The sequence below is a fragment of the Schistocerca serialis genome, chromosome 1 (genome assembly GCF_023864345.2).
Source record: "Schistocerca serialis cubense isolate TAMUIC-IGC-003099 chromosome 1, iqSchSeri2.2, whole genome shotgun sequence".
NCBI lineage: Eukaryota > Metazoa > Arthropoda > Insecta > Orthoptera > Acrididae > Schistocerca > Schistocerca serialis.
Window position 1 is genome coordinate 778,850,567 of NC_064638.1, and position 15,401 is coordinate 778,865,967.

At 39.1% G+C, this 15,401-nt stretch overlaps 1 protein-coding gene across 1 annotated transcript in view; it reads left to right on the top strand.

Moving 5' to 3' along the window:
* Positions 1-15,401, top strand: part of LOC126483190 (nuclear pore complex protein Nup153) — a 104,701-nt gene that overhangs the window by 74,839 nt on the left and 14,461 nt on the right. Inside the window, exons 7-8 of the mRNA XM_050106597.1 lie at positions 4,011-4,375; positions 4,463-7,783. Of these exons, the coding sequence (XP_049962554.1) occupies positions 4,011-4,375; positions 4,463-7,783 (3,686 nt within the window). The remainder of the gene's footprint in view (positions 1-4,010; positions 4,376-4,462; positions 7,784-15,401) is intronic.

Consider the following 15,401-nt stretch of genomic DNA (forward strand, 5'->3'; position numbering starts at 1 on the left):
CATTTCATTCTGTGTATTTTATCATGAGATGTAGCATTGCTTCATCAAAAATGGGAAGCACTGATAAGAGTCATCTGCTCATTGACAAACATAAATAGTGGGACCTCCTCTTCTATAGAATGTTCACAGCTGACCTCCTTCTAGAAGATGCAAAATTGTCTATCTCCCACCAGATTCGATCCCTATTGATTGTGTTTGTAGAGTCATTCAATTGGGCCTGATGTGATGAACGAGGTGAGGATTGACATATATCAGCATCTGAATCCTCCTCTCAAACACAGTGTCTGGGTCTTCACTTGTCTCTGGTATAAAATCTTCATTTTTAGTCAGTACATTCAATTTTCAATTCAGTTTTGGAATTCTCTGAGACTTGTAACTTTCCTTCATGACATGTTTGAAAATGTCTTTCATGGACAAATAGTGAATGTCATGATATACTACGGCACCTTGGAATGTGCATATGCCGTGGCACAGCACTGAGCAACAACAACTCTAGGTGATTGCTGATTATTGCTGCTTTGTTGTTGGATTATTTACAAATATTCAGAAGAGCAATTGCAGTGGTGTCAAATTGATCCCTCTTGCCATTCAAGGCATAGCAAATGAAATGTGCAAGAAAATATAATTATTTTGTAGATCCTAATATATTATTATAAAGAAGCGGAAAGTTTAAATGGTTTTATAAACAATTTACAAAAATTAGATATGACATCGAAGGAAAAGGTATGACAGGTAGATCACTTAAGCGTTTTCTGTCATTCTAGGGTTAAACTTTAGGCCTATAGAAGAATGGTGGTCTACCATCAAAGATTGAAATAAGGTTAGTGCATTTCACTTTATATGGGACTAAGTGTAGTGAAGCACTGTGTTTGGTAAACCCACCTTCTTATTGAGGCCAGAAGTATTGCACCCAGAAGTATTGCACCCAGTAAAGCTGTTGTCTTCTGCTTTTAAATAGCATAAAATATTACTTTATCACTTGGAGGCATAGTATCCTCACGTAAATCTTCAGGCACATTGTTCTATTTTTATATGGCATTATCCTTTCAGCATTATTTTTGAGCTTGGAGAAATTTTGAGAGAGATTTTTAAAAAGTTAGTGATGTCCAACAGTTTAATATTGTATGTGTGATTGGGTAGTTGATACCAGTAGTATAATGTATGCAGTAACTGGGTGTAGTGCAGCAAAAGTAGTAGTCTGTTGCACTTTTCGTATTAAGTCACTGGCCTTGCATTTGGAAGAAGCAAGGATGAATTTCCTGTGTGTTCATGCAGATTTAGGTATTCAGTCATTTTTAAAAACCCCATACTATTGTTGAGAAACTGTTAAACTCTTAATTTTTCTTTTTTTATGTGGTGTTTACGCGGACTGGTAATAAGGCTAATAGTACTGAGGCAGGCTTGAAGCTATTCTATGTCATGTGAAAACTCCTCGTGGTGTGAAAACCATATAAATTATGTTCCTTAGAGGAATTTACTTACCACCTATTTTTGATATAGATGGAGGACATATATTGTGTAGTCTCTTAAAATTTGGAGGATGATTTTGTGTAAGACAAAGAAAAATAATTACACACAAAAAAATCTTTATTTGCCTCCTAAGTTACTGCCATTGAACACAGTGTTTGTTTAGTAATGTCTGTATAAAAAGCTGGAAATTTTCAATGAGTGGCTTTTGTTTGGAAGTGATTGAATAATAGATTTTTAAAAATGTCATTAGTCTGCTGACTTGTATGCGAGCAGTCATAATATGCTCTCCTATTCTAATCCATAGGTATTGTATGGAAAATTTTCACTTAACCCCCACAGTTCCAAATGTGTTGCTGTATTCTACATCTACATCCATACTCCGCAAGCCACCTGACGGCGTGTGGCGGAGGGTACCTTGAGTACCTCTATCGGTTCTCCCTTCTATTCCATTCTCGTATTGTTCGTGGAAAGGAGGATTGTCGGTATGCCTCTGTGTGGGCTCTAATCTCTCTGATTTTATTCTCATGGTCTCTTCGTGAGATATACGTAGGAGGGAGCAATATACTGCTTGACTCTTCGGTGAAGGTATGTTCTCGAAACTTTGACAAAAGCCCGTACCGAGCTACTGAACGTCTCTCCTGCAGAGTCTTCCACTGGAGTTTATCATCTCCGTAACACTTTCGCGATTACTAAATGATCCTGTAACGAAGTGCGCTGCTCTCCGTTGGATCTTCTCTATATCTTCTATCAACCCTATCTGGTACGGATCCCACACTGCTGAGCAGTATTCAAGCAGTGGGCGAACAAGCGTACTGTAACCTACTTCCTTTGTTTTTGGATTGCATTTCCTTAGGATTCTTCCAATGAATCTCAGTCTGGCATCTGCTTTACTGACGATCAACATTATATGATCATTCCATTTTAAATCACTCCTAATGCGTACTCCCAGATAATTTATGGAATTAACTTGCTTCCAGTTGCTGACCTGCTATTTTGTAGCTAAATGATAAATGATCTATCTTTCTGTGTATTCGCAGCACATTACACTTGTCTACATTGAGATTCAATTGCCATTCCCTGCACCATGCGTCAATTCGCTGCAGATCCTCCTGCATTTCAGTACAATTTTCCATTGTTACAACTTCTCGATACACCACAGCATCATCCGCAAAAAGCCTCAGTGAACTTCCGATGTCATCCACAAGGTCATTTATGTATATTGTAAATAGCAACGGTCCTATGACACTCCCCTGCGGCACACCTGAAATCACTCTTACTTCGGAAGACTTCTCTCCATTGAGAATGACATGCTGTGTCGTGTTATCTAGGAACTACTCAATCCAATCACACAATTGGTCTGATAGTCCATATGCTGTTACTTTGTTCATTAAACGACTGTGGGGAACTGTATCGAACGCCTTGCGGAAGTCAAGAAACACGGAATCTACCTGTGAACCCGTATCTATGGCCCTCTGAGTCTCGTGGACGAATAGCGCGAGCTGGGTTTCACATGACCGTCTTTTTCGAAACCCATGCTGATTCCTACAGAGTAGATTTCTAGTCTCCAGAAAAGTCATTATACTCGAACACAATACGTGTTCCAAAATTCTACAACTGATCGACGTTAGAGATATAGATCTATAGTTCTGCGCATCTGTTCGACGTCCCTTCTTGAAAACGGGGATGACCTGTGCCCTTTTCCAATCCTTTGGAGCACTACGCTCTTCTAGAAACCTACGGTACACCGCTGCAAGAAGGGAATAAAGCAGGAGGTGGTTGCTTTTTATTGACATAAAAATGTGAAATTATTGCTGTATGAGATGAGAAAACGTGCGTGGTAAATATTTATGGCTCTTATGTGTGATTTGTGAGTAGTGTTGTAAGTTTGACAAATATTTTATAGTAAAAAATAGAAAACATGACGATGTTTTTTTAAATCTCCAAGAATAATTCCATTATAGTGAGTGGAGCACTCATTATGAAGAACGATGAACTTTGATCAGCTCACTTTGCTTGAATTGCATAATTGTGCTATATTTTTTATGTTTCTGTTTCTATTCTGCACAAGATTGTTCATGAGAGGAAGTAAATCAGAATTACAGCAAAAATGGCAGCGAAGGTTGCTATTGATAGTGAAGTAGCATGAAAGGGGCAGTAAGGAACAAATGTTCTGCACTTTTTATGACTAGTCTGCAAAAATAATTCCAGGTTGGTTTGTTAAAGGGGTATAGATTTAGACAGTTTTCTGATTTGTTAGTAGTAGTGGGGATTGAATTGATCTTTTCTGTTTTTGGATCTTGAAAATCAGTTTGCTGATGACGATGGTGCTGTACATCTTTAAACCAGACAGCAATTAAAATGTTGAGTGTCCTACTCTGACTCCTCCTCAACTGTTGAATTGTCCTTACACGGGTATCATGAATTTTTCCATACTTGTGCAAATGACTTTGCTTTTAGAGCTGTTCTATTGATATTAAGATAGTCTTTCCTTTAAAGTATGTTATCACTTTCTGATTCAGATCACTTTCTTATTTTTGCAGCTACATATATCTAGAAGATCCAGCATAGAGGTCCAGCCAGTAAACAGTGGCTCCTCAAGTAAATCAAGTGATATGGCAGCAATGAGTCAAACAACCCGTCGTATCTTGGAAGCATTGGAGCAGTTTGCATCCCCAGTGCAGGATGCAAAAAAAATGATGATAGATTCACCATCTTTACCCGCTTTGGCCTCTAAGCGTTCACGGTTCGATCCACCAGTAACTGAACAAAAATCTTCCTTGCGTCAGCTGACCATTCCTACTGTACCTGACATAATAAAATTACGTCGTCGTGAGAAATTGCAAGATTCCCTGGAGTCTGCTAGATTAATAGCTACGTCAACAAAAGATAGCAGCTACCAATTGAGGTGAGATGTTTCTAACAGTAGTACAGGTGTTGACAAATAATTGTGTTAAATGTATTATCTGTGCTTCATTTTCTTTTTCTTTTATAGGAGCAAAGATGACTCTAGATCAGGAAAGGTACTTGGAAGAAAAACAAACATTGAAGAGGAAGAAACTGTAAAAGAAGTTAATCTGCCAAGTATTGCATTGCCCATCACAGTTCTTCCAAAGTTTGATATTGAAGTTCCTCCTCAGTTCAGCCCACCGCCTACATCGGCTGGTGCTCTAAAATTTGCAACTCCTTTTACAATTCAAGATTTTTCAAGGACAGCATCATCTGAAAAACCTTTTATGTTTAGTGAACCATTAAGTGTCAGTGAAAACTGTTTTGATACAGTTTCATTAAGTACTGATAAAAGCCGGTATCCAGTGATGGACATTCCTCTTAAGCCAAAAATGGACACAAACCTATCTGACAGCAATGTAAAAGAAACACGTTTCTTTGGTTCTGTGACTAGTGGTTCTGGGAGTAGCCAGCAGGCTTCTCTTTTTTCAGTAGATCATAAAGTAAAGAGTGCACCTCCGCAGACTAAGGTAGCAGAAGGGGAAAAAGGTGACAGTGGTCCTAGCAGAAATGTTCCTGAAACTAGTCCTAAAAATGGAGAAGTTCTGCACTCTTTGGGGACACCTTCAGGAAGTGGTAAAAATGTAAGTTTAACTACATCTTGGGGAAGTATTTTAAAAACTGCAGATGACACATGGGAGTGTGGAACATGCCTGATACGAAACAAACCCAGTGCATCTAGATGCATTGCATGTACAGAACCACGTGAATTACCACAAAAATCTTCTTCCTATTCTCACAGCATGGAACAACTCAAAAGCAGTTCCTCCAAAGAACTGGACAAAAGTTCAAAACTGGAACAGGCTGAAGAGAAAACACTTCTACAAGACGAAAGTAAAAAAGTATCTAACGACGTTACAAAGCCAATAAAAACTACGTGGGAATGTGCTACATGTTGGATAAAAAATCCTGAAACCTTATCCAAATGTCAGGCTTGTGAAACAAGTAAACCAAAAGAAAAAACTGGAACGTCAACAGTTATTGGAAAATTTTTGAAACCCACGGACACATGGGAGTGTCCAACTTGCATGATAAGAAACAAAAATGAAGCTCAAAAATGTGCTGCTTGTGAGGAACTAAAACCTGGATCAGCTGTTGCAAAGTCCACTTTGAAGTTTAATGTTGATATCCCTGCAGAAGCTAGCAAATTTACTTTTGGAATAAATAAATCACAAACTACAGCACTATCTGATTCTGCTCCAAAAGGATTTTCGTTCGGTAAAACAGAGGCCGTTGCAGTAGCATCTGGATTCACATTTGGTATGGGAGACAATGGGAAAAGCAACTTTCAAAATACAAATACAGAGAAGAAAGCAGTGTTTACTTTTGGTATTCCTCCTCCTGTGGAGATAAAGACAAACGCATCAGCAGTAGGCAAAGCTTCTGGAGATGGCGTGTGTAAATCGGATGACAACATTGCAAAGCTTGCAGCTACGAAAGAAAGTAATGAATCATTAAGTGAGAAGCAGGGTAAAATAGTGAAAGTGACACAGAAATCAGATTTACCATATGCTGACGCCAAAAACCAAGAGAAAAGTTCTGATGTATCTTTGGCTGGTCATTTGTCTGGTGGGTGTGATAAACAATCCTCTGAATCTGCAGTGGTGAATTTCAAATTCTTAATGCCAAGTAGTTCATCTGAAAGTATTTCAACAGTATCACCTTCGTTGTTCTCATTTGGTACCAAGGCTGTGTCAAATGCTGCAGTTCGAACCTCATCTGAAGATAATGGAGGGACAGTGTCTACAAATGAAGCAAGTGATAGTGAAAAGAAATCAATTAAACCCAGCCAGATTGAAAGTGCTCATGAGGTCACATCAAAATCCGAGAAAGATGCTTCAATTTTTGGAGCATCACAAGCCTCTGCCAAATCAGTTCATGTAACTACTGCAAACACAGTGTTTACCAATAAGGAGCATTTAACAAAATTAGTTGAAGGGCCTCAGACAAATTCAGTTTCATGTTTGCCAATTAATATTCCAAACAAAACTCAGGATTCAGGCTCATCTGTCTCCATTCTACAAAAGCCTGTCGGTATTGTTGCTTCAGCTGCAAGTGTACCTGTTTCAGTTTCACAGATTTCATCATCAGGAACAGCATTAGCCTTTAGTGCCACTAACACTGTGCAACAAATTTTTGGAACATCAGTGGCTGCAACAAGTGTTTCTGTAGCACCAGTAAACTTCAGTGTGCCCTTGACTACTCAGAATTTTGGAAGTGTGACCTCATCTGTGCAACATTCTGGTGCAGTGACTACAAGTGATACATCTAGTGTTGGTGTCGGTACTGCCTCTACATCAAGTTTCACATCAGTCCCTATCACAACTACTCCACAGTTTGGTTCATCAGCTGCCCTAAGCTTTTCCACGCCAACAACGGCCACCACTAATTTCAGTAGTGACAAACCAGTGCTGAATTTTGGCACAGCTGCAACTGCAACTTCAGAAAGTAATGGTGGTACATCAGTATTTGCAAATGCATCAACAGTGTCTGCATCAGGAAATACTGCCCTCTTTGGTAATCAGAAATCATTGCAACAGAGGTTTGGTACCCCTGTGTCAACAGTAAGCACATTCAGTACTAATTCAGCACAAAATTTTGGTGCTTCTGCTACAAACTTGTCAGGATTTGGTGCACCATCAACTACTTCACAGCAGTTTGGAGTACCGGCAACTACACCAGCCTTTCCTCTAACAACACCAGCATTTGGTGCAACGAGTACTCAGAATTTTGGTAATGTAACAACACCTGCACCAAGCTTCAGTTCTTCAGTTTCTGGAACTTTTACTACAAAACCAACAATTGACACTGGCAGTAAAGGATCTGCACCACTTGTCTTTTCTTCTAATACATCATTACCTTCATTGCCATTTTCATTTGGTTCAACACAGAACAGTGCTACAGATGCTTCTGGACCAGCAGTAAAACCCCCAAACTTTAGCTTTGGAGCTAGCAACACCTCTTCTCCTGCAGGACAGAGTTCTGGCTTTGGATTTGGTAATTTTGGCTCCAACTCAGCAACTTCATCATCTGGAGGACAAGCTATTTTTGGACCTGGAACTGCACCAGCCTTTGGGGCTAGTGGGAATACAGGATTTACAGGATCTCCCTTTTTTGGACAGAATTTGCAGACAAACAATAATGTTTTTGGATTCACCTCAAGCCAAGGAGCAAATGGTGCACAAGCAAGTCAGAATGCAACTTCGGGATTTAATTTTTCATCAACGCAGCCTGCTGGTCCACCAACATTCAACCCTAATGCAAAACCTTCATTCAATTTCACCGGTGGAAATACACCAACTTTCACGTAAGTACCTTTTACCTCAGCTAATCGTAAATCTCGAGCTATAAGGTAATAAATTACTTATATATAATGCAAAGCATGAGAATAAAAACTTTCCTGTCATGTCATGAAAATATCAACAAACCAGAAAAATATTAGAAGTAATGTTTCTCATCTTGTAGAGGAGGCATTGAGTTGCAGACAATTGCAACAAAAAGATTGTAGCAGTCTTGTGCCTGTCTGCAACTTAGTGTTGGGTCTATACTTTGAGTAGCAATCTATCCGTTTCGTAATATTGTCATTATTCCATCCTGGATTTTTCATTTTTAAAGTATTCTTTCACCCATACAGATATTTTGGAGTGTTTATGTTGAAATTGGAGCACCAAAACCACAAGGGACATCTTTCAGCTGTATTTAGTAGGTCTTGAATTTAGGGGGAAGAATGCATGACATTTACATTTCAATCATATAGTGAGTGTCAAGGCCACAAATGAGATACTAGACACTAGATTGTTGTATGGATGTCATTCTCAACACCCTTACCAGCAGTCAATGTAACAGCTCATATCTGATTGTTGTGACTTTGTTGATGTTTGAGAATGTTCAGCATGTCAGTGCTTCATACCAATGGCTGGGATCATCAGGTACCCTTGTAGGCTATGCAATTTTAAAAATTGGGGAAGGTGACAGGTACTAACTAGTATCCAAGTGCTCACGTGTAAAATGTTGTTGAGCTGGTTCATAAGTTTGAGGAAAGCAAGAACACACAACTCTCCAACAGGATGAGTAATATAGGGTTATTGCAAATGATTGAAGCGGTTTCACAGCTCTACAATAACTTTATTATTTGAGATATTTTCACAATGCTTTGCACACACAAACAAAAACTCAAAAAGTTTTTTTAGGCATTCACAAATGTTCGATATGTGCCCCTTTAGTGATTAAGCAGACATCAAGCCGATAATCAAGTTCCTCCCACACTCGGCGCAGCATGTCCCCATCAATGAGTTCGAAAGCATCGTTGATGCGAGCTCGCAGTTCTGGCACGTTTCTTGGTAGAGGGGGTTTAAACACTGAACCTTTCACATAACCCCACAGAAGGAAATCGCATGGGGTTAAGTCTGGAGAGCGTGGAGGCCATGACATGAATTGCTGATCATGATCTCCACCACGACCGATCCATCGGTTTTCCAATCTCCTGTTTAAGAAATGCCGAACATCATGATGGAAGTGCGGTGGGGCACCATCCTGTTGAAAGATGAAATCGGCGCTGTCGGTCTCCAGTTGTGGCATGAGCCAATTTTCCAGCATGTCCAGACACACGTGTCCTGTAACGTTTTTTTTCGCAGAAGAAAACGGGGCCGTACACTTTAAACCGTGAGATTGCACAAAACACGTTAACTTTTGGTGAGTTGCGAATTTGCTGCACGAATGCGTGAGGATTCTCTACCGCCCAGATTTGCACATTGTGTCTGTTCACTTCACCATTAAGAAAAAATGTTGCTTCATCACTGAAAACTAGTTTCGCACTGAATGCATTCTCTTCCATGAGCTGTTGCAAACGCGCCGAAAATTCAAAGCGTTTGACTTTGTCATTGGGTGTCAGGGCTTGAAGCAGTTGTAAACGGTAAGGCTTCTATACTTTAGCCTTTTCTGTAAGATTTTCCAAACCGTCGGCTGTGGTACGTTGAGCTCCCTGCTTGCTTTATTCTTCGACTTCTGCGGGCTGCGCGTGAATCTTGCCCGCACGAGTTCAACCGTTTCTCCGCTCACTGCAGGCCGACCCGTTGATTTCCCCTTACAGAGCCATCCAGAAGCTTTAAACTGTGCATACCATTGCCGAATGGAGTTAGCAGTTGGTGGATCTTTGTTGAACTTTGTCCTGAAGTGTCGTTGCACTGTTATGACTGACTGATGTGAGTGCATTTCAAGGACGACATACGCTTTTTCGGCTCCTGTCGCCATTTTGTCTCACTGCGCTCTCCAGCGCTCTGCCGGCGGAAACCTGAAGTGCGGCTTCAGCCGAACAAAACTTGATGAGTTTTTCTACGTCTCTGTGGTGTGTCGTGACCATATGTCAATGAATGGAGCTACAGTGAATTTATGAAATCACTTCAATCATTTGTAATAGCCCTGTACATCTGTCAGATCAGCTTAATGCAATTTTCTAATTGACCTCAGTATTCTGTTGTTGTTGCCATTCCTCAGTGCAGCCCCTCACCCCCATTATTGGTGCCCCTGGCTCCCTCTTACCTCTTCACTCACTCTCAGCCACTCATCAAGCTGGGACATCCAATGTTGTATGAAAAGATTACAGAGCCCAGCACCTTTTTAAGTGGTAATATACTATGGCAATGCAGTAACTGCACTCTACTACCTGTTTTTGAAATTTGATGAAATGCTATATAGAATGGTATTGTAAAAGATCTCATCAGTATGGCTTGAATTTAATTTGAGTGTTGCCCTGTATTCATCTCTATAACTTTCAATATGACTAGCCATGTGAAAGCCTTTTTACAGCATAGCATAGAAAACAGTTCATATTGTGGACACAAAAGTGCAAGATGCCGTGATAAGTCTTGAGAGGCATGGATAGAAACCCTACTTTTCTATTTTAGTAGTGTTTTTCTGCATGTCACATTCCCACTTGAGGATGATGGTCAGTCGTTATTGGGAAACACTTTTGGTCCTACACACCCAAATCCAGTAGAACATCTAAGAGCATGTATAAGACTGGCTTAGAAATGTTACAAATAGCCTAACCTTTGGTAGCAAGATAATACTTGACTGAGTGAAACTCAAATAAAGTTGCAAAATATATTTGATTGTTTCAGTCACAATCGGAAAATTTTGAAAGGTATACTGCAGGCAAGTACATATCATTGTGACACTGGCCCCAACCCCTCACCCACCCAGCAGCAAGATGCTATATTTGCAACAGTTGTTCAGAATGGCATCTGCTCTGTGTCAGAGCAGGCGTGGCATCATTACATGAGATTCTGTTGTACCCATTTTAATATCCCCAGTGTCACTTGAGCAGTGTTGCAGGTAGCAAGAATTATTTCCAGGAGATCCTCTTTGGTCTCGACAGCCGTCTCGTACATAAGACATTTCACTTGGCCTCCCAAGAAGAAATCAAGTAGGGTGAGATCAGGTGAACATGCTGTCCAATTTTCAGGGACTGTCTGGTCCAGATGTTCACAAGCCTTCAGTCCAAAATGAGGTGGGGCTGCTTTACTTTGAAACCCCACCCTCCATTGACGAATTATATGTTCCAGGAATATGTACGCCATTGTCAGAGGTGTCAGAACAATTTTTGCTTACAATTTTCGACTCAAGTCATTCCTGGGCCAGGGCCCTTCACCTTAAATTGATACATTTACCCTTCTCCGTTGTCCCGTAAAGTTCATTGCATCATCACAGAATTACCTTGTATGTATATTTCTCTGATCAGTTTTAATTTTTTTAAAGTAATCGTTTGAGGGGTCCTTATTTGGTTCCCAAGAATTTTATCCAATTTGAATACATTGTAAAGGGTTGACAATTAATGACCACATCCAAGTGTATGGTGATTTTATTTCTATTGAACTTTCAACTACAAAATTGAAGTTGTAAATAAGCAGAATGATACAAGAAAATAATGAATTTTCTCCCCCTCCCTCCTCCTCCCTCCCCCCTCCTCCCCCCTCCCTCCCTCCCTCCCTCCCATTCACAGATGTGTAATGTCTGAGTATCTCGTGGTGCAACTGGTAGTTTATCCATTTACCCATGAGATGGTGTCTGTCATGTAGCCATATGAGATCGTGAGAATTGAGGCAGTTCTCGTATTTTCCGTTTGATTGTGTACATCCAGCATCTAATGGCTCCAAAGATTCGTATTTCATGGGGACTTCAACAAACCTCATTTGATTTTGTCAGTAAGCTTGGGCTATTGTGTCATGTTGATGCATGGGGGCTTGTCTGTATCTTGGTTATTCTTTGATTTCTGGCCATGTCGAGTTGCATCATGTGAATGTTATGAAGAGGTCAGGCCGTCCATGTTTTCTTATGTAGGTCATGGCATTTTGAGTGTATTCATGCATTTGTCTCAGACTTCCTATGTATGATGCAGGTAAGATTATCATTGTTCCAGTGTTGTCATTGTTTCTGTATTTATTATTGCGTCTCGAAGGTGGATGTATTCTTCCATGCATAGTTTCCTCTGATCCAGTCTTATGTAAATCATCCATTCCACTTCTATTTTTACATACATATCTAACTGGAATTGTTGGAATAAACTGTCAGTGTTGAGAATGTGATGCTATGTTTAGGTAAATAATGATATTCAAGCAGTAAGCATTGAACTCCTTAGAAGTGACTCTTTTGTTTGTTTCTACACCTGTTTCAGGTTGGATTTGTTTCACATTAAAATGATGTTCATCCTCTCTGTGCAGAAATATTAATAGATATTGGAGCACATCATATGAATGGTGTGTCTCTGCAATGTGTAATAGTCATTTTGATTGTAGTACAATTATGTCACAGCTTGTGTTTCTGTTGTCCAGAGTTATGACGACGTCTTCGTCTATCTGAGGTGCATTAAATCAACATTCATGTTCTCCAGCAAGTCTTTTTGTCAGGTCGAATTATATGTTTATAGTCATTAAAAATCATTCAGTCTAGTTCTATTTTGAATATGTGAATCAGTTTATTGTTTTTGTGTAAGTTCCTCTGTAAATCTTGCACTAAAAATTGTCTCAGTCCACTGATATTTTTACATCATTGATTAATTTCTTTTTCTTCATTTCCGATGAAGTCTATTTGCAGAAATTTATGCTCATAATTGGGTAGTGGTAGTAATGGACCCATGCTGTGATAGATTTGTCGTTGGATTGAAAAAACAATTGATTTCATCTCTGTTATTGTTTAGTGTTGATCGAAGTGACACTCAGTTTGTCCCCAGTCATGTAATGTAAAAATTCGTTGCGAAGGTGCTTCCAGTGGTGGTTATTGAATTTTTCCATTCATGCAACAGAAACCATGTGTTTCTCTACTGAACTTTTTGTGTTGCAAAATTGGCATGTGTTATCCATTTTTCTGATTATGATGTGTTTGTGTTTGTTATGGATTGTATTGGAATGCTTCGTTTGTTAGGTTGCACCGTTTACTTTTCCTTGTCCATGCTTCTCATAGGATGATAGCTTCTATGGCTGACTTGAATTTGCTGTCTATTTTTATAAGTTTGTGTTGCAATTCTTGATTCTTCAGTTCATTCATTTCATTGTTATTTCGTTTCTCTGCTCCTCGTGGTGCTCATTCCCATTCATTGGAAACTTGAACATGCTTTGCACTCTTCAGCTATTTGATTTCTTCGCTGTTCTTTTTGTTTTTGCAGTTTTGCTTCAGAACTGGCAATATCTCCTCCTATTTTACATTTGGGCATTGTCTAAAAAATGAATCAAATCAACCTTTTATTAAAAGATAATCTTAAGTACACTTTACACATGTTACACACTTTATTTTTGATTTATATTCAGTGACTGTACCACTTCGAGTACGCATACTTCACTGTTTCTTTTTATTCATTCATTGCTCTACTTTTTCGGCTCACCCCTTCATCGCTGATAAAGAAACTGACATTTGAACCCATGATCGGTCTTTACCAATGTAAGTTTAATTTCAGTGTAGCATCCTCATTAAATACACATACTGGTGGATCTTGACGAATGTCGCCCCATTCATCACTGTTATTCATAGTGCCTGCTATTGTGCAAACTGCTCATTCTTCATTCCATTCACTGTTTGCATCAGAATCCTCACTTAAGAGAATTCGACCATAAACTGATCCTATTCTCCTTAGTTCATGTTAGCTAGCTGTTCAAGTTCTGCGCAACTCAGTTTTCTATTATTACTAGCTATTTTACAAGGAAAATGGAACACAGATAATGATGAACGTCAGTGAACCATCTGCAATGAAGACTGAACAACTGCTGATGCAGATACAAAAAAGACATGGATCATAGTGTCGAACAAGTTTCAAAATACTCAAGCTGGCGATCAGTTGTTGACAAAAAGTTATTTTGTAGTTTGCATCTGAGCTGAACTTTCTACTTTGTACCCCAACTACAAGATAACTTGCAGGCTCCATTTTTACAGCCAAAATATTTTTCTTTTTTTAAGTTTCATGATACAGATGGACTACAAATGAGATGAGGTATCAAACTGTATGAACAACTTAACATTGCTTCTGTGAGCAAAAGAAATTGAATCGAGGCTGTATTCACACGGGAGGAGATGAATGAAATTTTAGACATTTGTAATTGTGTCTCATTTTGTAGCTTTTATACAATTATCATTAGTAAGTAATTATTCACACCCTTTTTTTTAATGTACACTCCTGTTAATTTTTTCTTCCATTTGCAACATTGTGTGATATTTGTAATAATTTTTCTTGCTTCACCCTGCGTCCATAGCAGCGTAGATATGGATGGGGCAGAAGTAGTTGCTTTATTCATCATTTGTCCGTTCATGCACCAACATTGATCATGTTTAAATGAGCAACTGTTCACTGTATAATGGCTTCTTACTACAGTGCCACACACTGTTGGATTGTGTTGCTGGGGCCAGTAGTTCCTACCAGCATGAAGTACAGGGGAAATTAAATAAAATAAACACTTTCCTTCAAATGCATTCATGTATTCAGCAGTACTTTCACTCTTAACCAGTCGAACAAAGGTAGAAAAACCCCTTTAATGACATAAATAAAGAAAATCTGTAAATTTTATATTTTTTTATTGCCTGTAAATCAAAATATAGTATTAATGATGTTATAAAAATATTTTAATTTTTATCTGTGGTTTATACTGCTAAAGAAATGACGTAATTAGTGACGTGTATTCTAACAACTATAAATATAAAGTTTTAAAAAAAGGATGTTTTAGTCTCAAATTAATAAAAAAAAGATGGAAAAAATTTGCCTTGAAAGCCTTGGAAAAAACCTTTAATTTGAAAATGATCAATCACTGGACACCCTGGATAAATGTCAAATAATAATCATAATGATAAAATTATAGTAATGTGACACATCATGTATGTTATACAAGTTTATCAATTAAATGTGATGTTATTTTAAACATCATTCACAAAAATGTGATAGATTCTACTGATTACTCTGCCATGCAGGTGATGGAAGCTGTGACATCTCCTTTAGAAGTCATATTAATCCAATCATGTTCACAATATTTATTTTGCAGACTGAGAACTCCTTTCAAAATATTCTCGAGCAGTCAGCTCAGAGTCATCGACCAAATGGTGTTATACTTTGTCAGACTGATTTGTTTCCATCTTCAGACAGTCCTGATGACTGACTGTCTTCTGCTAGGCGTCATTTCATATACCCTCTCCCATCCATCCTCCTGTCAGCCACAGGCCTGTAATGCCAGACCATGGTGCCACTGCTGAGGTTGTGGGAAAGTGCAATGACTTGACGTGAATGGCAATCCGCACCCTGTGAACCATTATTGCCAAGTTCATGTCACTGCTGGAGAAGCAGAGAGTTCTGTGTGATGCTCCCAGTTCTTCAGTTGGGATGGTATGATTGGGTCTTCCCACAGACTGCCTTTGTGCTTTGAGCATGTGCAAGGATAGGTCACGGACCTTAG